This window comes from Ranitomeya variabilis, chromosome 2, assembly GCF_051348905.1.
Source record: "Ranitomeya variabilis isolate aRanVar5 chromosome 2, aRanVar5.hap1, whole genome shotgun sequence".
In the NCBI taxonomy this organism is placed as follows: Eukaryota; Metazoa; Chordata; class Amphibia; order Anura; family Dendrobatidae; genus Ranitomeya; species Ranitomeya variabilis.
The window spans coordinates 45,632,429-45,655,349 of NC_135233.1; the positions used below are offsets into that span (position 1 = coordinate 45,632,429).

General features: G+C 44.2%; 1 protein-coding gene across 2 annotated transcripts; it reads left to right on the plus strand.

The window, feature by feature from the left end:
- Positions 1–12,802: 12,802 nt before the first annotated feature.
- On the plus strand, positions 12,803–21,426 carry TMEM229B (transmembrane protein 229B). Of its 2 annotated transcripts, none has more exons than XM_077292231.1 (2): positions 12,803–12,924; positions 19,896–21,425. In XM_077292231.1, the coding sequence occupies exon 2, from the start codon at positions 19,918–19,920 to the stop codon at positions 20,395–20,397; it is 480 nt and encodes a 159-aa protein (XP_077148346.1). In that variant the 5' UTR covers positions 12,803–12,924; positions 19,896–19,917; the 3' UTR covers positions 20,398–21,425. The 2 variants fall into 2 exon arrangements, with proteins under 2 accessions (XP_077148346.1, XP_077148347.1); XM_077292232.1 differs by lacking the exon at positions 12,803–12,924 and adding an exon at positions 17,194–17,232 and having other exon boundaries at positions 19,896–21,426.
- The last annotated feature ends 1,495 nt before the right edge of the window (positions 21,427–22,921 follow it).

Consider the following 22,921-nt stretch of genomic DNA (forward strand, 5'->3'; position numbering starts at 1 on the left):
CCCCATATGTGGGGGTAAACCACTGTTTGGGCGCATGGGAGAGCTCGGAAAGGAAGTAGCACCGTTTGACTTTTCAATGCAAAATTGACAGGAATTGAGATGGGACGCCATGTTGCGTTTGGAGAGCCACTGATGTGCCTAAACATTGAAACCCCCCACAAGTGACACCATTTTGGAAAGTAGACCCCCTAAGGAACTTATCTAGATGTGTTTTGAGCGCTTTGACCCACCAAGGGCTTCACAGAAGTTAATAATGCAGAGCCGTAAAAATAAAACAAAAATTTTTTCCCACAAAAATTATTTTTTAGCCCCCAGTTTTGTATTTTCCCGAGGGTAACAGGAGAAATTGGACCCCAAATGTTGTTGTCCAATTTGTCCTGAGTGCGCTGATACCCCATATGTGGGGGGGAACCACCGTTTGGACGCATGGAAGGGCTCGGAAGTGAAGGAGCGCCATTTGGAATGCAGACTTAGATGGAATGGTCTGCAGGTGTCACATTGCGTTTGCAGAGCCCCTAATGTATCTAAACAGTAGAAACCCCCCACAAGTGACACCATGTTGGAAAGTAGACCGCCTAAGGAACTTATCTAGATGTTTGGTGAGCGCTTTGACCCACCAAGGGCTTCACAGAAGTTTATAATGCAGAGCCGTAAAAATAAAAATAAAAATTTTTCCCACATAAAATATTTTTCAGCCCCCGGTTTTGTATTTTCCCGAGGGTAACAGGAGAAATTGGACCCCAAAAGTTGTTGTCCAATTTGTCCTGAGTGCGCTGATACCACATATGTGGGGGGAACCACCGTTTGGATGCATGGGAGGGCTCGGAAGGGAAGGAGCGCCATTTGGAATGCAGACTTAGATGGAATGGTCTGCAGGCGTCACATTGCGTTTGCAGAGCCCCTAATGTACCTAAACAGTAGAAGCCCCACACAAGTGACCCCATTTTGGAAACTAGACCCCCCAAGGAACTTATCTAGATGTGTTGTAAGAACTTTGAACCCCCAAGTGTTTCACTACAGTTTATAACGCAGAGCCGTGAAAATAAAAAATCTTTGTTTTTCCCACAAAAATTATTTTTTAGCCCCCAGTTTTGTATTTTCCCAGGGGTAACAGGAGAAATTGGACCCCAAAGGTTGTTGTCCTATTTGTCCTGAGTACGCTGATACCCCATATGTTGGGGTAAACCCCTGTTTGGGCACACGGGAGAGCTCGGAAGGGAAGGAGCACTGTTTTACTTTTTCAACGCAGAATTGGCTGGAATTGAGATCGGACGCCATGTTGCGTTTGGAGAGCCCCTGATGTGCCGAAACAGTGGAAACCCCCCAATTATAACTGAAACCCTAATCCAAACACACCCCTAACCCTAATCCCAACAGTAACCCTAACCACACCTCTAACCCTGACACACCCCTAACCCTAATCCCAACCCTATTCCCAACCGTAAATGTAATCCAAACCCTAACCCTAACTTTAGCCCCAACCCTAACTGTAGCCTTAACCCTAGCCCCAACCCTAGCCCTAATGGGAAAATGGAAATAAATACTTTTTTTTTATTTTTCCCTAACTAAGGGGGTGATGAAGGGGGGTTTGATTTACTTTTATAGCGAGTTTTTTAGCGGATTTTTATGATTGGCAGCCGTCACACACTGAAAGACGCTTTTTATTGCAAAAAATATTTTTTGCGTTACCATATTTTGAGAGCTATAATTTTTCCATATTTGAGTCCACAGAGTCATGTGAGATCTTGTTTTTTGCGGGACGAGTTGACGTTTTTATTGGTAACATTTTTGGGCACGTCACATTTTTTGATCGCTTTTTATTCCGATTTTTGTGAGGCAGAATGACCAAAAACCAGCTATTCATGAATTTCTTTTGGGGGAGGCGTTTATACCGTTCCGCGTTTGGTAAAATTGATAAAGCAGTTTTATTCTTCGGGTCAGTACGCTTACAGCGATACCGCATTTATCTCATTTTTTTATGTTTTGGCGCTTTTATACGATAAAAACTATTTTATTGAAAAAATAATTATTTTTGCATCGCTTAATTCTCAGGACTATAACTTTTTTATTTTTTTGCTGATCATGCTGTATGGCGGCTCGTTATTTGCGGGACAAGATGACGCTTTCAGCGGTACCATGGTCATTTATATCAGTCTTTTTGATCGCGTGTTATTCCACTTTTTGTTTGGCGGTATGATAATAAACCGTTGTTTTTTGCCTCGTTTTTTTTTTTTTTTTCCTACGGTGTTTACTGAAGGGGTTAACTAGTGGGCCAGTTTTATAGGTCGGGTCGTTACGGACGCGGCGATACTAAATATGTGTACTTTTATTGTTTTTTTTTATATATTTAGATAAAGAAATGTATTTATGGGAATAATATTTATTTATTTTTTTTCATTATTTTGGAATATTTTTTTTTATTTTTTTTTACACATTTGGAAATTTTTTTTTTAACTTTTTTACTTTGCCCCAGGGGGGGACAATACAGATCTGTGATCTGTCAGTTTGCATAGCACTCTGACAGATCACCGATCTGAGAGAAGTGCAGGCTGCTTCACAGTGCCTGCTCTGAGCAGGCGTCTGTGAAGCCACCTCCCTCCCTGCAGGACCCGGATCCGCGGCCATCTTGGATCCGGGTCTGGAACAGGCAGGGAGGGAGGTAAGACCCTCGCAGCAACGCGATCACATCGCGTTGCTGCGGGGGGCTCAGGGAAGCCCGCAGGGAGCCCCCTCCCTGCGCGATGCTTCCCTGCACCGCCGGCACATCGCGATCATGTTTGATCGCGGTGTGCCGGGGGTTAATGTGCCGGGGGCGGTCCGTGACCGCTCCTGGCACATAGTGCCGGATGTCAGCTGCGATATGCAGCTGACACCCGGCCGCGATCGGCCGCGCTCCCCCCGTGAGCGCGGCCGATCGCCTATGACGTACTATCCCGTCACCAGGAATTAAGTCCCAGGTCACCTTGACGGGATAGTACGTCATACGGGATTAAGGGGTTAAAATACTTTTTAATCATGTGTGTGTGTGTTTTTTTAAACCTTTCAGACAATTGGATTAATAATGGATAGGTGACATAATTGACGCCTCTCCATTATTAATCTAGCTTAATGTCACCTTACAATAGCAAGGTGACATTAACCCTTCATTACCCCATATCCCACCGCTACAGGGAGTGGGAAGAGAGTGGCCAAGTGCCAGAATAGGCGCATCTTCCAGATGTGCCTTTTCTGGGGTGGCTGGGGGCAGATGTTTTGTTTCCTGGCTATTAATATCTGCCCTCAGCCACTGGCTTTACCACTCTGGCGGAGAAAATTGCGCGGGAGCCCACGCCAATTTTTTCCGTGATTTAACCCTTTATTTTAGCAGCTACAGCGCCCAAATTTTGCACATACACACTACTAACATTAGTAGTGTGGAATATGCAAAAAAAAAGGGGATATGAGATGGTTTACTGTATGTAAACCATGTCTCACATCCTGTCGGGTTTGTGCAGGAGAAATGAAAAGCCGGCAATTGAATTACCAGCTTTTCACTAACACCGCTGCGTATTTCTTGCAAGTCACACTGCTGGTCCGTGTGGAATCCGTATTTTTCTCGCCCCCATAGACTTTCATTGGCGATTTTTTTGCGCAATACGCTGACAAACGCAGCATGCTGCGATTTTGTACGGCCGTAGAAAGCCGTATAATACTGAACCGTAATATACGGCTGATAGGAGCAGCCCCATTGAGAATAATTGTGCCGTTTATTTGGCGAGTTTTACGGACATATTTTCTGCGCTCTTACGTCCGTAAAACTCGCCAGTGTGACGCCGGCCTAAGAAAGAGACACAAACAGCGAATTGTATTGTAGAGGGTGAGAAACGAAGTCATAGCAAAAGGAGAGGAAACCAGAAGGAGTTCTGCCTTACACAGGCTGCCTCCTTCTGAGGTGCAGGATCCGGTAGCCGGAACACCGAGTGAGCAACAGTCTCTATGCCTTACTCCAGAGACCGTCAGGACAGCTAATTCCACGTTACCTGCCCGACCTATACCCAGGAGGCATGGTGGCAACTTGTGGGGGCTGGGGCGTGCTAGAGTTCCTGTAAAAAGCCTCAGGCCATCAGTCATATGGGTTTGTTCCTATCCATCTGGGGGACAGAGAGAGAGACAACATCTACAACAGTTGTGAGGACTTTATGAGAAGCTCAGCAGTAAGGTACTAAAACATCCAGGCGCTAGAGGAAGGCTACTGATTTCCACCTGAATAAGGGGACTCTGGAATTGCCTTCAGACCGGCCGGACTCTGCCTGCCCTGTGATCTGGTGCTCTGGACTGTGGACGCTGAAGCCATCAGTAAAGGTAAAGAGACTGCAACCTTGTGTCCTCGTTCTTCACTGCGCCTCACACCATCCACCATCTACACACTGGGAAGCCCTGGGAATACACTTCACCCGTGGGAAGGTAGAACATCTAGCTACCATAACATCACTCCAGCAGACCCCTTAAAGCAGCATCGGTCACCCTGACCGAATACCACAGGTGGCGTCACGAACATTTCCCCTTTAAAGACCTTTCCCTTTTACAACGGACCTCCCAAGGGCCACGGACTGGGTCAGCCACCGTAACATCCCCCTTGAGAACCGAAGGACCCGGTTCCGAGTACCCCACTGCCCTACAGGGGCGCTCCAACTTTTTGGCGTCATGAACAGGATCTACTTAAGCCTGAAAATCAGGTCATGTGCGCCTAAGAACTGTGCCAGAGCTGTATTTGAACTGTGATTTGCTAAAGAACTGTATATTGCAAAAGACCGCCAAAACCGCCGCCATTACAGCACCACGAGGAGTGCAGGAGAAGAAGAAGGGCGTGTCGTTGTGGGCGTGAACGAACTGAGAAGCGCAAAAAACAATGGCTGTCCAGTCTGAATATATCTGTACCTTGAGGACGTGTCCGTCAGCAGCCGAGATCCGCCTCCTGATCCTCAATGGCGGGCGGAGACAAAGAAAAAGAAACCGCCCCGGAGAAGAGAGCGGGAAAAGGAAGAAGAAGGAGCCAGCCAAGTGGAGGACGCCATGGCGAGCTGGCCGGAACCAGAGCATGGGGTCAGAGCAGAGGACTTCCCCAGCCACCTGGAGAGGCATCACAACCAGGCATCCACCGTTGGCGCTGACTTCCTGCAGGCCAAGTGGAAGAGCTAATCGACCAGCTCCTGCAGCTACGAGTGAACACCAAGGCCGCATGCTGGGCGACGCCTGCGGAGGACCCACCGGCACCGCCACCGACACCGCTCCAGGAGCTGTTGCCAGCACCGCTGCGGACGCCACCGCCAGTAGGCCCGACCGGCACCGAAGACACTGCAGTGGCAGGTAAGGACGCCGACCCTGCCCCAGTGACCGAGGAACTGCTGATAGGCCCCATAGCAGCGCCACCTCCTCGCAGTACCCACCGGCTCCAGCATCTCGAGCCTTGGGACCAGGCCATGGGAATGGAGCAATTCCTGAATGCCCCAATTACACCCACCACCTTGCCGGGTGAGTTATATGCAGAGCGGACTGTATACCGCTGGGTGAATCCCAGACCAGACTTTATGGGGTTCCCCGGGGCAGAAAAACAGAACAGAGAAACCGTTGAAATCCTAAGTTGGGAGGACTACCAGGCCCAGCTCGCCCGCAAGTGGGAGGAAACAGAGGAAAGACATCAGGCCCAACGCAGAGCCTTTGACAAACGTGACCTACAAGTTAAAGCCCAGGCCCGCAAGGACTGCACCACTAACAAGGCCCCGCGTAACCAGGGCACAGTTGTAGCCTTTAAATTACAAGGAGGATTGGGCTTTATCAAAGAACAAGGACTATATGCTGAAAAATTTGTAAACCGCCGAGACGTAGAATCTCATCTCTGGGAAGGACATCCAGACAGAGACCTGTATCCAGGGGATAAAGTTACTTACACCAGGCACTTTGGTGAAAAAGAATGGTTTGCCCTGAATGTCCATAAGCAAAGTAGCCCTATGACATACCACACTAAAACCCCTGCTATGCCATCTCCTGTGACAACAGCACCGCCATGTGTCAAGACAACTGCCACTACAACTACCACTACTGTCACTCCTACCTGCACCTTCACAAGGACCATAGTGTGCACTGTTACTACCACAGAAACTGTTGTGGCCACGGAACCAACTCCAATGGTAATCTGTGCTAAGTTTACCCCTGAACAGAGCTCAGTGGTCACTCAGACCCCCATCTGGAGTGAGGGAGCCCCCTATGTAGCACCTGGTAGCCGCCAGTACCCAAAAGGACTACCTCCACCAGTGCTACCTCCAGAATTGCAATAGGAGAAACCTGAAAAGAATGTACATAGTTAACTGTTTGCTAATGTTCATTAAACCCGTCCAGGGTTCATTCTTAAAGGGATCCTCAGTTCCAGGAGGATTCCAAGAGTTTGCACCAGTTTTGCACAAAGTTCATCATTGCTTTAAGAACTGCAGAATCATGAACTGGGCATGATCACAAACTGTCCTTGTAAATAGTTTGCACCTTCTTAAAGGTGCTTCCTACTGGTTTTACAAAGGAGGTTTTTACAGAGACTGCCTCTAACAGAAACTACTGTTAATCTTGTTGTAAAAATTGCTTTGCTTTCAGACCTGAAGAAAAACCCATTGGTGTGGCAGAATTCCGGGTCAGGATACACATCTTGTAGCCCACTCAAACCAATGTTGGGGGTTCGTCACGGGTCCCTCGCATCACGTCACTCATGTTGCTCATACTGACTTGAATCTTGATGTGATTGTTTGCACTACCTCATTGAAAGACTTGAGTTCGCCCTTAAAGGGAATGTTGAATCGTTGCACTTTGCTAAAAAGTTAATGTATTACAGGGTAATATAGCAAATAAAGTTAGAAATTTAGATTCAGATAGTAATGATGTTTACATAGAGTTAAAGTTAGATAATCTGGTATGATGTACTTTGAATAAAATTAAGGTTAAGATAAATGGTAGGTTGAATAAATTGAAGGAAAATGCAGTGAGCCCGTGGGGGTTGGTAGATAGTTCTGCATGTGAAGAAGAATAAAGAAAAATGTTGATTTGCACTCTGAGGTGCTATATTAGTATACCCTTAGGGGGTACTTGCACTTATTAAATAGTATACCTGTACGGGTAATTGTGTTTCAAAGTTAGTTAATAACCGTTTCCTATATTTGACTTAAAGTTGCGCGCACAATGTAAATATGTTCTTGTTTGCAATGTTCAAGTGTCCTCACCTTCCATAAAGGGAAGCATAGTTAAATTAACTTGTTTTATAGCATTTTTTAAAAATTGCATGTCTTTTACTAATGTATTGTTGTTTTCTTTTCCCAGTCCTGGAGTACTGGATTTAACAGGGGGGAGTGCAGCGCCTCAGGGTCCTGGTCGTTGCAGTAATATTGTTCTCCTCTAGGGGGAGTGATGTTACGCTTGAAGGCAATAAAGGAGATCTCTTAACCAGGTATCACAAACCATACAACACACTTCACACTCCAGTCTACCAGGGGGAGCTATGCTCCTATTTATTAGGGCACTCTTTACAATTAGGTAAAACTGGTGGTCTGGATAGAAAGTTAGTCAGAGGCTGGCTGAGCTTCACTCAGTCAGTTCCTGTCAGGAAGACAGAGAGGAAGGAGAAACATCGAGCAGTTGCCGACAGGGTGATCCCTGACAGGGGTGGGATCCTGTCAGAGGCCTAGACAGAAGGCCACGGAGCTGCGCCTGCCCGACGTGTGGCAGCATCCTAAGAAAGAGACACGAACAGCAAATTGTATTGTAGAGGGTGAGAAACCTGCCCGACCTATACCCAGGAGTCACGGTGGCAACTTGTGGGGGCTGGGGCATGCTAGAGTCCCTGTAAAAACCCTCAGGCCATCAGTCATACCTGTTTGTTCCTATCCATCTGGGGAACAGAGAGAGAGACATAACATCTACAACAGTTGTGAGGACCTTATGAGAAGCTCAGCAGTAAGGTACTACAACACCCAGGCGCTAGAGGAAGGCTACTGATTTCCACCTGGATAAGGGGACTGGAATTGCCTTCAGACCGGCCGGACTCTGCCTGCCCTGTGATCTGGTGCTCTGGACTGTGGACGCTGAAGCCTTCAGTAAAGGTAGAGACTGCAACCTTGTGTCCTCGTTCTTCACTGCGCCTCACGCCATCCACCATCTACACACTGGGAAGCCCTGGGGATACACTTCACCTGTGGGAAGGTAGAACATCTAGCTGCTATAACATCATCTTAGCTGACCCCTTAAAGCAGAGTCGGTCACCCTGACAAAATACCGTACCACAGGTGGTGTCACGAACATTTCCCCTTTAAAGACCTTTCCCTTTTGCAACGGACCTCCCGAGGGCCACGGACCGGGTCAGCCACCGTGACATCCCCCTTGAGAACCAAAGGACCCGGTTCCGAGTACCCCACTGCCCTACGGGGGCGCTCCAAGGGGAGTACTCATTTTTGTTGCCAATGGTTTAGACATTAATGGCTGTGTGTTGAGTTATTTAGAGGACACATCAAATTTAAACTGTTATATAACCTGTACTCTGACTACTTTACATTGTACCAAAGAGTCAGATCTTCAGTGTTGTCCCATGAAAAGATATGTTAAAATATTTATAAAAAAAGTATTGGGTGTACTCACTTTTGTGATATACTGTACCTACGTGTTTTTTTCAGGGTGAGATCTTTCGTCTTTTTCATTTTTCAGTATATGTAACTGACATGACATTTCTGTATTGTTTTAGCATTGAAACACTAACCAGTTTAAAGACATACTCATATCAAAGATTTTATTCTCTTAACTAGTGATGAGCGAATATACTCATTACTCGAGATTTCTCGAGCACGCTTGGGGGTCCTCCAAGTATTTTTTAGTGCTCGGAGATTTAGTTTTTCTTGCTGCAGCTGAATGATTTACATCTGTTAGCCAGCATAAGTACATGTGGGGATTCCCTAGCAACCAGGCAACCCCCACATGTACATATGCTGGCTAACAGATGTAAATCATTGAGCTGCAGCAAGAAAAAACTAAATCTCCGAGCACTAAAAAATACTCTGAGGACACCCAAGCGTGCTCGAGAAATCTCGAGTAACGAGTATATTCGCTCATCACTGCTCTCAACATATTGCTGTCATCATATTATACAGCATTGTGCACTTACCATTGCTCATTTTGCCTTCCTGCCCAGATAATTCTTCTATTTTCTCTGCTCTATGTAGAAACAGGAAGACTCTTGTCCCTTGCATTTATTATTCCCCTCTTCATCTTGTGACCCAGTTGCTCCTTCCTCTCCTTGCCAAGGACATTCACAGTGACTTATGAGTCATGCAGAGGAAATTGACTTTTTGTTTCTACATAGAGCTTGGGATCCAAGTGGTAACTTTTCCCCTTTTGGAAAGTGACATGTCAAGCCTGCTATGCTACGGTGAGGAGACTTTTAAGCCTTGCAATGCTCCTCTGGGAAATGAAATATGCCAATTGAACTCTAGTGCCACCTATAGGAAGTAGAAATCCTAAAACTCAATATCGACCCTGTAACGAGCCTTGTCACATGACATAGGATAAAAGCCAAACCATAATCTCAATTTGCCAATTGAGATTATGGTTTGGCTTTTCTCCTAAGTCACGTGACAAGGCTCGTTAAAGGGTCAATATTAACGTTTAGGATTGCTACCTCCAATAGGTGGCACTAGAATTCTTTTCTGAAGAGACAATTTAAATAGAGCTTAGAAGGATTCAGCTAGTCAATTTTTAAACAAGTGAGGCCATAGACCAAATGGAAAACAGAAGAATTATCTAGGTAGAAAGGCAAAATGAGCAATTGTAAGTACACAGTGCTACATAATATGATGATTGCAATATATTAAGAGGATAAAAAACTTTGATGGGACTGTTTCCTTAAACCCAATAGAGTCCTGGCAAATACACTGCTCAAAAAAATAAAGGGAGCACTAAAATCCCACATCCTAGATATCACTGAATCTAATATTCCAGTTGTAAATCTGTATTCGTTACATAGTAGAATGTGTTGAGAACAATAAAACCTAAAAATGATCAACGTAAATCACAACTAATATCCCACAGAGGACTGGAGTTGGAATGATGCTCAAAATCAAAGTGGAAAATAAAGTTACAGGCTGATCTAATTTCAGTGGAAATGCCTCAAGACTAGGAAATGATGCTCAGTAGTGTGTGTGGCCTCCATGTGCCTGTATGGTCTCCCTAACAATGCCTGGGCATGCTCCTGAGGTGGCTGATGGTCTCCTGAGAGATCTCCTCCCAGACCTAGACTAAAGCATCCGCCAACTCCTGGACAGTCTGTGGTGCAACGTGACGTTGGTGGATGGTGCGAGACATAATGTCTTAGATGTGGTCAATCGGATTCAGGTCTGGGGAACGGGCGGCCAGTCCATAGCTTCAATGCCTTCATCTTGCAGGAACTGCTGACACACTCCAGCCACATGAGGTCTGGCATTGTCCTGCATTAAGAGGAACCCAGGTCCAACCACACCAGCATATGGTCTCACAAGGGGTCTAAGGATCTCATCTCGGTACCTAATGGCAGTCAGGCTACCTCTGGCGAGCACATGGAGGGCTGTGCGACCCTCCAAAGTAATGCCACCACACACCATTACTGACCCACTGCCAAACCGGTCATGCTGAAGGATGTTGCAGGCAGCAGATCGATTTCCACGGCATCTCCAGACTCTGTCACATCTGTCACATGTGCTCAGTGTGAACCTGCTTTCATTTGTGAAGAGCACAGGGCGCCAGTGGTGAATTTGCTAATCCTGGTGTTCTGTGGCAAATGCCAAGCGTCCTGCAACATGTTGGGCTGTGAGCACAACCCCCATCTGTGTACGTCTGGCACTCAGGCCATCGTCATGGAGTCGGTTTCTAACCATTTGTTCAGACGCACATTTTTGGCCTGCTGGAGGTCATTTTGCAGGGTTCTGGCAGTGCTCCTCCTGTTCCTCCTTGCACAAAGGCTGAGGCAGCGGTCCTGCTGCTGGGTTGTTGCCCTCCTACGGCCCCCTCCACATCTCCTGTTGTACTGGCCTGTCTCCTGGTAGCGCCTCCAGCCTCTGGACACTATGCTGACAGACACAGCAAACCTTCTTGCCACAGCTCGCATTGATGTGCCATCCTGGATGAGCTGCACTACCTGAGCCACTTGTGTGGGTTGTAGAGTCCGTCTCATGCTACCACGAGTGTGAAAGCACAACCAACATTCAAAAGTGACCAAAACATCAGCCAGAAAGCATTGGTACTGAGATGTGGTCTGTGGTCCCCACCTGCAGAACCACTCCTTTATTGAGGGTGTCTTGATAATTGCCAATAATTTCCATCTGTTGTCTATTCCATTTGCACAGTAGCATGTGACATTGATTGTCAATCAGTGTTGCTTCCTAAGTGGACAGTTTGATTTCAAAGAAGTTTGATTTACTTGGAGTTATATTCTGTTGTTTTAGTGTTCCTTTCATTTTTTTGAACAGTGTATGATAAATTTAGAGGCTTTATATGTTTTATTAATATTGCGTGTCTGTCTTTTTTGGTAGCCAAAAGGATCATTAATTTTAGATACTTCATTAAAAGTTACATTTTAACAGTCTACTTCTGATACAGTCAGGTTTCTTTATGGTAGACAATATATTTATCTTCTGTTTGAGAATCCTGAGATTTGAATTTTGCCTGATCCGCTCATCTCTACCGCTGGGTTTATATGACCAAGTTTTGGCATAAACTTTGTGCCAAAATGGAGCAAGTAATGCTCAGACAGTTCAGGTATGAAGTTTGCAGAATTGTGAATGCAGATGATGATGCAGAATCGGTACGGAATAATGTCATTGATTCATAAAGGTAATCCACTATATAAGCCAATTAGAGAGTTTTCTGGATTTTTAATACTGAGATTTCTATATTATATAGTCCATCGATATTTGATAAAATGGGGACCGAAGCAAATATCTGAGGAGATGTCACAGTGTAGAGGGATCATACTTATTCTCATTTGCACATGGAAACAAGAGAAGCAATGGAATGAAACTGAAAGAGAGAAGATACAGATTAGATATTAGACAGTGAGGGTGACCAATGAGTGGTACAGGCTGCCACGAGAGGTGGTGAGTTCTCCTTCAGTGGAAGTCTTCAACCAGAGGCTGGACAGACATCTGTCTGAGATGGTTTAGTGAATCCTGCATTGAGCAGGGGGTTGGACACGATGACCCTGGAGGTCCCTTCCATCTCTAACATTGTAATGATTCTATGATTCTGAGCACCCTTGTTGAGCAACTGTAACAAAGTACCACGTCAACTCCCATGTCACCTAGACACAGTGCTGTATTTATGGTTGTGACTGTACCTGGTACTGTGACTGTGAACTATAGAACCAGGCACAGTCACAATCATACCACCAGAACGCCTTCAATCATCTGATCATCAGAGTTACCAAGTGAAGGACACCTGCCAATCAAATGTTGATGGACCATTGTATAAAACAGCTTTAATTCTGTAAGTAGACTGTCAAACTGTTCATAGGTGACATATGTCATGCACTAAGGCGCATCTGCTCCAACCATTATAAAGTGAACCTGAAGTCTTATCGTTGCCTATTGATAAGCGATGATCTTTCATCTATCAGTTCATTAAACACCTGCTCAGCTCTTCTATCTTTTTTATTGCATGGAGTTATTAGTGACCTTTGTAAAAGAACAGCGAACATCACACATATGTTTCTGTCCTGCATCTTCAAGTAGCTTCCACAATCCAGGATATTGATCAATTTTAGTGAAGTATTCAGCCTAAGAAAATATTAACTAGATTAAGTGTCATCAACCTCGAGTGATCAAGTACTGAACAGAGCCACATCGAGAAGGTGTCCTGAAGAGGTGAGAACCGTGACAACGTCTTTCTTCTGTAAGTACAAGAACAAATCCTTAAGGGTGGCTTTCCCATCTAAGTAGGTGATGGCTTATTACAAGGATATATCATCACTTTAAAATGACAAGGGGTCCAACCACCAATCCTGAGAAAGATCAATGTCACTTTTTTTCTTTAACAGAGGTGCTTCTGGAAATTTGCCACACAGGGACCTGCAGCCAACCCCATTCACTTACATCAGCCCTTTTTTTCCCAGAACTGGTGGCGTTGTGGAGCTCAGACCTCCAGTGGTCATAAAGTGATAGAATATCCTACTGAAGTGCCATCATTTACTGAGGTGGCAGTATCTCTTTAAAAAAGGACCTTTCTGCAATTTTTTCAAGATGAACTGGACACGCGATGTCTGTGAAATAAAACTTTTTTTTCTCTGTAATTTTTCTTCTTCGTTGTGGAGATATTAATGTCGAAAGTATTTGTCACCTAATGAGTTACCTTTAGTTAAGGCCAAATGGTTATTTTCAGATAGCGGCTCATAAAACGAAAAGGAGCACACACCCCTCACTGTAAAGTATCTGATAACACCCACTAAAGTTAACTCTTCAGGTGCCAAATACTTCAATTATTAATATCTCTGCAAGATGAAAAAATAACAAAAAACATTTTATTCCTGTCTGCAGCCCCTATTACACAGTGTGTCCAGCTCAACGTAAAAAAATAGTAAAAACCCTCCTTAAGTTGCCACCTAAAATGGATAGCACTTTCCATGTAACATTAATGAAATTAAGATATTATGGACCACAATTATACAATGGGGCTTAATTTGCACGGAACCTGTTATTTGCTATTAATTTGTGCTTTTCTTCCTTGGTGGAATGCCGCTGTTCCCCTTAATCCGGTGATGTTTTTGTTTTTGTTCCTGCAACTCTCCATTCCTGAGATATGTCCCTTTATTTACTGTATGCAACTCTAGACTTGTTAGCCAAGTGGGTGTGGTTCTAAAACATAGAAGACCTGATGACTGCACTCACTTGGTATAATACATAAAGCAACTTATGGCTTAAATGAAAAATTACTTTGATTGAATTTTTTTCTATGGTGTTGCTTGCTGGGGGTCCAGGTCCAAAGACCCCCCACCGATCACTGAAACCAAAAAGAAGTGCTCAGCTTATCCTTGAGCCCAAGCACAGCAATGTTCAGACTCATTAAAAAGTCCATGGTTCCATACACCTCAAAAACAAGCTGAGCTCTTCTACCTCTTAGTTTCGGGGATCAGTAGAGGTATCAGTACTCAGTTTGTCCTTTCGATTCACATTGGATGTTTCTGTAGTGAATGTTGAACTTTACAATAAGGCCCCTTTCACACATCAGTTTTTTGCTGTCGGTCACAATCTGTTGGCTCGACGGATCGATGGATCCGTCTCAGATTGTAAAAAACTGATGCGACGGATCCATTTTTTAGACGGATCCGACTAGCGGATCTGGCTAATTGGATCGGAGCATGCTCAGTTAAAAAAACGTAATTTGTCGCCGGATTCCGTCATTAGACGGATCCGACGCCATTGGCTTCCATTCTATTAAACGTCGGACGGCGCTGGATCCGTCGCTGTCCGTTTTTTCGACGTACACAAAAAACGTTACTTTGTCTGTTGTCTCCAGCCGCCGGACAAACAATTTTCTACAGATCCAGCGCATGACGGATGAAACGTGAGGCAATCCGTCGCTAATACAAGTCTATGAGAAAAAACCCGGATCCGGCGGCATCAGTCGCCAGATCCGTTTTTTTCAAAATTCGACGGATTGCGACTGACAGCAAAAAACTGACATGTGAAAGGGGCCTTAGGAATGCTGTACATTGTTGTATCCCAAAACTTAAGAGCACTTTTGTCATGGATCCCTACTCCGTGGTGTCACTTATTCGTCACGTGCCTGCTCTCACACGTGACTTGGGGTTGTGCCTGCAAGGGTTAATCTATCTCCCCTCTCTCAGTCCAGCATTCAACCTCTGTCCTATTATTATTATTATTTATTTATATAGCACCATTAATTCCATGGTGGTGTACATGTGAAAAGGGGTTACATACAGGGTTATAGATATCGTTAACAGTAAACAATTTTGCATGTCTATAGTCAGTGGGTAAGTCTCTATATCCTGTAAATTGTAAGCTCTTATGGCCAGTTGGGTCCTCCTTCTCTCTGTCTCTTTCTCTCCTGTAGAGTATAAACCCTTATGGTAATTGGGATTCTCTATCATGTGTAGAGTGTAAGCTCTTATGGTCAGCAGGGTCCTCTCTATCTCCTGTAGAGTGTAAACCCTTATGGTCAGTGGGGTCCTCTCTCTCTCTCCTGTAGAGTGTAAGCTCATGGTCAGTGGGGTCCTCTGTGTCTCTCCTGTAGAGTGTAAACCCTTATGGTCAGTGGGGTCCTCTCTCTGACTCCGGTGGAGTGTAAGCTTATAGTCCTCTGTCTCTCTCCTGTAGAGTGTAAACCCTTATGGTCAGTGGGGTCCTCTCTCTCCTGTAGAGTGTAAACCCTTATGGTCAGTGGGGTCCTCTCTCTCCTATACAGTGTAAGATCTTTTGGTAAGGGAAGTCCTCTCTCTTCTGTAGAGTATAACCTCTGATGGTCAGGGGAGTCCTTTCTCTCTCTCTCCTGTAGAGTGTTAGATCCTGTGGTCAGTAGGGTCCCTTGTCTCTCACTTGTAAGGTCTTATGATCATCAAGGTCCTCTCTATCTCCTGTATATTTCAAGCTCTTATGGTCAGTGTGGTCCTCTCTTTCTCTCCTGTAGGGTGTAAACCCTTTTGATCAGTGAGTTCATCTCTCTACTGTACAGTGTAAGCTCTTTTGGACAGTGTGGTCCTCTCTTTCTTTCTGTCTTGCAGAGGGTAGACCCTTATGATCAGCGGGGTCCTCTCTCTCTCTCCAGTAGAGTGTAAGCTCTTATGGTCAGTGTGGTTCTCTCTTTCTCTCTATCGTGTAGAGCAGTGTTCCCCAACTCCGGTCCTCAAGAGCCGATGTTTATTGCAAAGGTGATGGAATTCTTCCCTTTCCAGGTAATGCAATTATCACCTGGGCAATACTAAGGAAATCCTGAAAACATGAGCTGTTGGTGGCTCTTGAGGACCGGAGTTGGGGAACACTGTTGTAGAGTGTAGACCCTTATGGTTAGCGGGGTCCTCTCTGTCTCCTGTACAGTGTAAGGTTTTATGATCAGCGGGGTTCTCTTTCTCTACTGTAGAGTGTAAGGTTTTATGATCAGCGGCGTGCTCTCTCTCTTGCAGCAAATCTAAATCTTATGGATAAATCAGCACAGTTGGCGAATTTGAATTTCATTAGATTAGCTCATCTCTGGTTATCATATATATTTACTATCTGCGTAATGTACAATATCCTTACCAAATTTATGAACAATAAAGATGTAATGTTAAAAAAAAGTAAAGTTTTATATTTTTTTAGTTGAGTGTGAGAAACCAGCAGTACCATTCATGGCCACTACTCAATTTACGGAGCTATTCCCATTCGTTCTGCGGTCCCTTCAATCAGCTGATCGCTGGGGGTGACATGAGGCAGAAGCTCACCCATCTGATATTGATGGTCTATTCTAAGGATAGGTCATCATTACTAAATGTCTGCAATATTCCTTTTACTAAAGACAAGATTTGTCATTTTTGTTCCATCTTAGATCAAATTAATTGGCACATAATTTTGGACTTTTCCAAGGGTGTACTTACTTATGACATTAGATTATTAGAATAGCTTTGTACAGCTCCACATACCCTGGTGACCTCATGTAGCTGTCACAAACATCAAAATCTGTTTAGCGTCACAAATACACTATAGGTAAAGGGGGCAAATACTTTTCACATCAATGAGCCATTCTCATTCTTTATCTTTGGTGAATAAAGTTTATAGATTTAATTAGACTTTACATAAATAAATTAAAACCTGCCGTGTTGCCAGTCTGCTGCGGTTTCCATTATCTCGGTCCCTTTTTTCAGTTGGTGTGATGGGACAGTCATGTACAGTAACCCCAGTATTTGAGCTCTAGTAAAATATTAATTTGACTTTTGGCCCTTGACGCTATCATTTAACATTGTGCTTGGTCGTGACACTTCCCATCCTATCTTATCTCGTTCAATGTCTACAGATCAATGTCTACAAATCAATAATTGAGTAACGTCATGTGCTGCCAATTTCTGTGTTAAGATTAAAATATACAGAATACTGTGAGGTCAGGTATGTGAAAAATGGAACTGTAAGAAAAAAGCAGAAACGGCGCTACCTCTGCCTACAGACTGTGTCTGGTATTGCAGCCTATCTTCATTTATAGGGAACCTGTCCCATGGTACATGCATTTCCTCATATGGGCAATATTTTATAGAGGAGGAGCTAAATAGAGAATAATTAATTTTATTTATGCAAATCCCAGCTCTTTCCATTCCTAGGAGTCCAGTGGGCCGTCCTACTCAGTAACTGAAAATTAGCTAACGATATCATATCAGGGTTGGCTGTAAATCAATAAATAAGACCGCTTACTGGACTCCTAAGCATTGAAACAGTAGAGATGTCAATAAAGAAGCTACAACTTTTCCTAAATTTTCTCCCGCAAACCTGTATCAATCTGCTCAGTTGTTTTTTGCTCTATGCTCTGCTGACCACAGATACGACTGCATGTACTTCATGATAGATGTGTCATTCCTAACTTTTCCCATTGGCTCGACATATTCCAAGATGACTGATGCAGTGTAACCAACTTTGAAAATAAAATAGTGATTTTGTGATACTCTGTCAGGAGATGTGCATTGCATACTGTCAAGAGTTTTCCTAGCATTTCGAGATGTGTTTAAATTGTGCAGTAAGAAATTGCACTTTGAAAAATGGTAATAGAAGGTCCATATGTTGGAGGAGAGGACCCCTTTAACTCCTGATTGGGGTTCACACAAGGTGGACATTGGTGGCATAAGAGTAGATATAAAAAAAGTGAAACAGCACACTATAAATGCCTTTCGGGTGCACAGGCATTAATTGCAATCCATCCACTATGCATAAATCCAAAAAGAAGAAAAATAAGGCAGCACTCCTTTTCTTCAAGTGAAAATCTGTGTTTTAATTCAGACCCACATGGCAAGCGACGTTTCGGCTCTGGATGAGCCTTTCTCAAGGCTTGAGAAAGGCTCATCCAGAGCCGAAACGTCGCTTGCCATGTGGGTCTGAATTAAAACACAGATTTTCACTTGAAGAAAAGGAGTGCTGCCTTATTTTTTCTTCTTTTTTTTTCATCTTTTTGGCATAAGAATAGGACACCCACCTATTGATAAAATGAGGTGGCAAACAGCTATGTCACTTATCTTCTGTTGGCCCTACTTGGCTTTCTACGGAGGCCACGTGGGAAGGACATTATAATAAATGGTGATCTTTGTGGCAGCAGAGACGGGAGTCTAAATGGAGCAATGCCTTCAAGCTCTGTTGCTACTGCTTCCTAGCAATCACTGGGAAGAGGAGGTTCAGCAATCGGGCCTCAGTCAAACAAACATTCACTGCATATCTTAGCAATATACCACCAATAGTGATGAGCGAGCGTACTGGGATAAGGTGTTCTCCGAGCTTGCTCGTGTGCTAACCGAGTGTCTTCGGAGTGCTCGAAAAGTATGTTGGACTGTCTGCAGCTGTATGTCCCGTGGCTGTTCGACAGCTGCAACACATGCAGGGATTGCATGTTTGTTAGGCAATCCCAGCATGTGTTGCAGCTGTTGAATAGCCGCAAGACATTCAGCCACCGGGGCTCAAGCATAGTATTTGAGCACGCTGAAGACACTCGGTTAGCACCCGAGCATATTCGGATAATACCTTATCCCAGCACGTTCACTCCTCACTAACTAGAAATTGTTTGCTAGGCTCACCTGGTGAGGTGGTTCCTCCAAGCCCAAGGTCTGGGTGGGCACATGAGACACAGTTATCAGTGCAGCAGACAGGTGAGGCACGTGGGAAACAGGTAGTAGAGGTACTGGACAACGTCCAGAAGACCAGGAACAGGTAGTAGATGTTCTAGAGACCGCAGACAGACAGGAGACCAAGAACAGTTAGCAGTGGTCCTTCTGAAGACCTCCAGAAAACAAGAGACCGGTTAGCAGGTAGCAGATGTTCTGGAGACCACAGGCGGACAGGAGACCAAGTACAGTTAGCAGTGGTCCTGGAGACCGCCGGAAAGCAAAAGATTGGTTAGCAGGTAGCAGATGTACTGGAGACCTCAGGAGGACACAAGACCAAGTACAGTTAGCAGTGGTCCTGGAGACCATCGGAAAACAAAAGATCGGTTGGCAGGTAGCAGATGTACAGGAGACCGCAGGCGGACAGGAGACAAGCACAGTTAGCAGTGGTCCTGGAGGCCGCAGAAAAACAGGAGATCGGTTAGCAGGTAGCAGATGTACTGGAGACCGCAGGCAGACAGGAAACCAGGAACATGTAACAGCGGTTCTGAAGGCTGCAAACACACAGAACTCCAGAATACTAAAACTCTTAATACCAAGGAACAGTTGTGTGTCTTGGTAGGCCTTTTATAGATCACATGGGATCAAACTGGGCCATCTGCAAAGCCTAACGTGGGGTATGACAGAGTTCAGTGGACCACTGTAAGTGAAGCAAAGCGCAGATCTGGGACAAGTGAGTAACATTATTACTTATTCATAGAATAGGTGATTACTTGTTTATTCTATTGCTCCATTCTATCTCTATATGACTGTGAGATATGGCCAAATTCAGCCTTTGCCTATCTCCTACAGTCCCATAAAGAATGAATGGAGTGATGGTGCTCATGCCTGGCAGCTACTTCATTCAGAAGGGACATTTCAGAACCTCAGTCTAGGGCCCCATGGATAGGCGATAATGTTTACAGATTGGAATAACCCTTTAACCCTAGTTTTAGATTCCACAACTGAAAGCACAAGTAGGACACGTTGTGTATTTTTTGTCATGATCTTTAATATTTTGATTATTTTTTTGGTTTCTCAGGATGTGATTTTCTAGCAAAACAATGACAGTGCAGAAGCAGAAAGTCGCATGTCTCAGTGGACTCTGGCGTTGGTACATATATGCAATCCATGGACTTTTATGTGAAATATTGTTTACAGCAACCTGGGATTTGGCTGCCACCTCCAGCTGGAAACTGATCGGAGTCAGCAGCATTTGGGCGATTTTTATATACGGAACTGCAATATTCGTCATAGAGAAAATGTCACTCTATCTGGATGGAAAATGTCATCTTCTTATTAGATGTCTCCTATACACTCTCTGGACATATGCCTGGGAGTTCTCCACTGGTTTTCTACTAAAGATATTTAATTCCTGTCCTTGGGATTACTCACATTTCAGCGGAAACTTTATGGGGCTCATTACTATGGAGTATGCAATACCTTGGTATTTTGGCTGCATAATAGCCGAACAAGTGGTGATCAAAAATACACTTAGACTAAAATTCCTCCAGAATGGCCAGAAAAAATGCAAAGACCAATAACTTTTTGTTTACATAAAATAACATGGTAAAAGCCTTAGAATGAGATACTCATCTCCAATATTGATGGCATGTCCACACACTATGCTCGAAAGATGTGACTTCTGAGTCCAGAACCTATCTTCAGAACGAGGGCCCGTGAAAGGAGAGGGGGCGCTGTACATAGGCGACAATCTCTTCACTTCTATAAAAGTTCTGAAAAATGTAGCTCACGCTTGTCCAGCTATTTTCAGAACTGTTGCAAAGAATTGTGTACAATTTTCTATTAACATCTCGTGAAGAATTGCCTTGTTATACCCTATGTAAACTACGAAGCTACGAGTCCGGCATTATGTCTTATGTTGCAAATCTTTAAAAAATGAATGTAGCGCCTTAACAATAGTCAATAATTTTTTTCTTTGAGATTATTGTGATATAGTTTTATATTTACTGAACATGGTATATGTTCTTTAAAGAAATGTTTAGAACCAAAAAAACAGTGTATGCATGGTGCGCAACAAGAGTTCTGTCTTTCTACATTTTCGGGAGTGTACGCCTACAGGAAGTGGACTTTCAGACATAGTGGTCTGCATCTGAGTGTCCGCCTACATGTAGGCGTATACTCCCAAAAACTATACCACAAAAAGGAGAAAAACGAGTCAGATGTGCATCTGTAGGTACTATTACAAACAGTATAACTCTATATACACAGGCCTGCACCTGTTGCATGGTTGTAGATGTTACTAGGAGCAGCCACTTAATATTATGTGATTCTCTGCATGACTGAAACATGTATTGTACTGAGACGTAGCATAGTTCAGCCCGTCCTCACTGTTTCACAACTGATAAGTCTGAGAACATCAATAATCGTGTTTTAATTTAATTAAATAAAAGTTTGTTAGGGTGCATGCCCACGATCCAGTTTTTCTGCGGGTTTGGACATTGCGTACTTATGCAGCGTCAAACCAGCAGCGTCCAGATCTTACAGCATAGTGGATGGGATTTCAAGAAATTCCATGTCCACTATGCGTTTACAGACTCCTGCGGATCATCCGCGGAGATGGACATGCGGAGCGTCTTTCCAGACCGCAGCATGTCAATTTCTGTTGCAGAGACACAAGACAAATTTCTCCCAGAGAACGTAATGGACACGGTGATTCCACACAGTTCAGTGACCATATGAGGAGTCACCTGTGTTTAATAGATGACAGCGCTTTTATCACAGCGAACATGCTCAGCGTAAAAAAGCGCTGCTACTTCCGGATCGTGGGCACCTGGCCTTAAGTTGCATTGAATTATTACTCCTTTTTCTCCATTTTGTAGTATCATGTGATGGAGTTTTTCAGCTAAATGAATCAATGTGCAAATCTGGCATTATTTAGTGATGACAACCAAAAATGATCAGCGGGAGAGAGCATGCTCGCTCTGCCATCACCATTATAGTCTATAGCCCCTTCGGCGCATGCCTCCGATATCTTTCGATTTTGAAGGGAAGTAAGCATGATGTGTCTTTCATCTGCTGCACTAAGTTTCCTTCGCCAACCACTAATTCTACAGCCCCCAATTTTTACTCAGTTTTTGATGTCCTCAATGCTTTGAAATATAAGAAGATACTTATCCATGATGCAATACCATTGCGCCGACATCACTCGATTGCACTGTAAAATCTGGCACTTGCGCAGTGTGGAGCCATGCTTGCGCAATGTCGAGCGGGCAGGCACATTCGCGCAGTGTCTAGGAAACGCAGGTCCCCCGCTCATCACTGCACAAGCACAGCTCCACGATACACACTGTACAAGCATGGCTGTCCACTCCACACTATGGAAGCGCGATCCACACTGCACTCTGGGCAAAGGCGGGATTTTACAGTGGATTCGAGTGACGTCGGCGCAACTCTGAACATCAATCAAATTGCATGAAAAATGAGCAGGTATGATCTGACTGTATAAAGTGCGTTTTGAACATGATTACAGCACCGTTTTTAATGAAAAAAAATGTGCTAGTGATGCACCTTGCACTGGGGTTCAGTTTAGATGTTAAAAATGACATGACATGTTCCCTTTAAGCGCAAAAAAAAGCAAGGCGACCTGAAAGTGATGATATGGCCACGTTCACACATTCAGTATTTGGTGAGTTTTTTACCTCAGTATTTGTAAGGCTAAACCAGTAGTGGGTGATAAATACAGAAATGGTGACGTGTTTCTATTATACTTTTCCTCTGATGGTTCCACTCCTGGTTTTGGCTTACAAATACTGAGGTAAAATACTGACCAAATACTGAAGGTGGGAACGTGGCCTATGACTGAGTTTCATCAGTGACTTTCATTAGAGAGTCATCAGTGTTTGGTCAAAGTTTCATGATTTTTTTCACTGGTTCTTTACCTTCTCTTATCTATCAGTCAGTGAAAAGTGGACAGAACACACATGGCATCCGAGTGCTGGCTGATTTTTTCGCTGACGCATAGACATGCATTGCCATGTTTGATCAGACACTGGGATCAATATCTGGCATGTCTCTGCAATTTTCCACAGACTATTCGGTCCACAA

Excerpts from the sequence above, each read along its gene's own strand:
- TMEM229B (XM_077292231.1), top strand. The coding sequence starts at position 19,918 with ATGACAGTGCAGAAGCAGAAAGTCGCATGTCTCAGTGGACTCTGGCGT.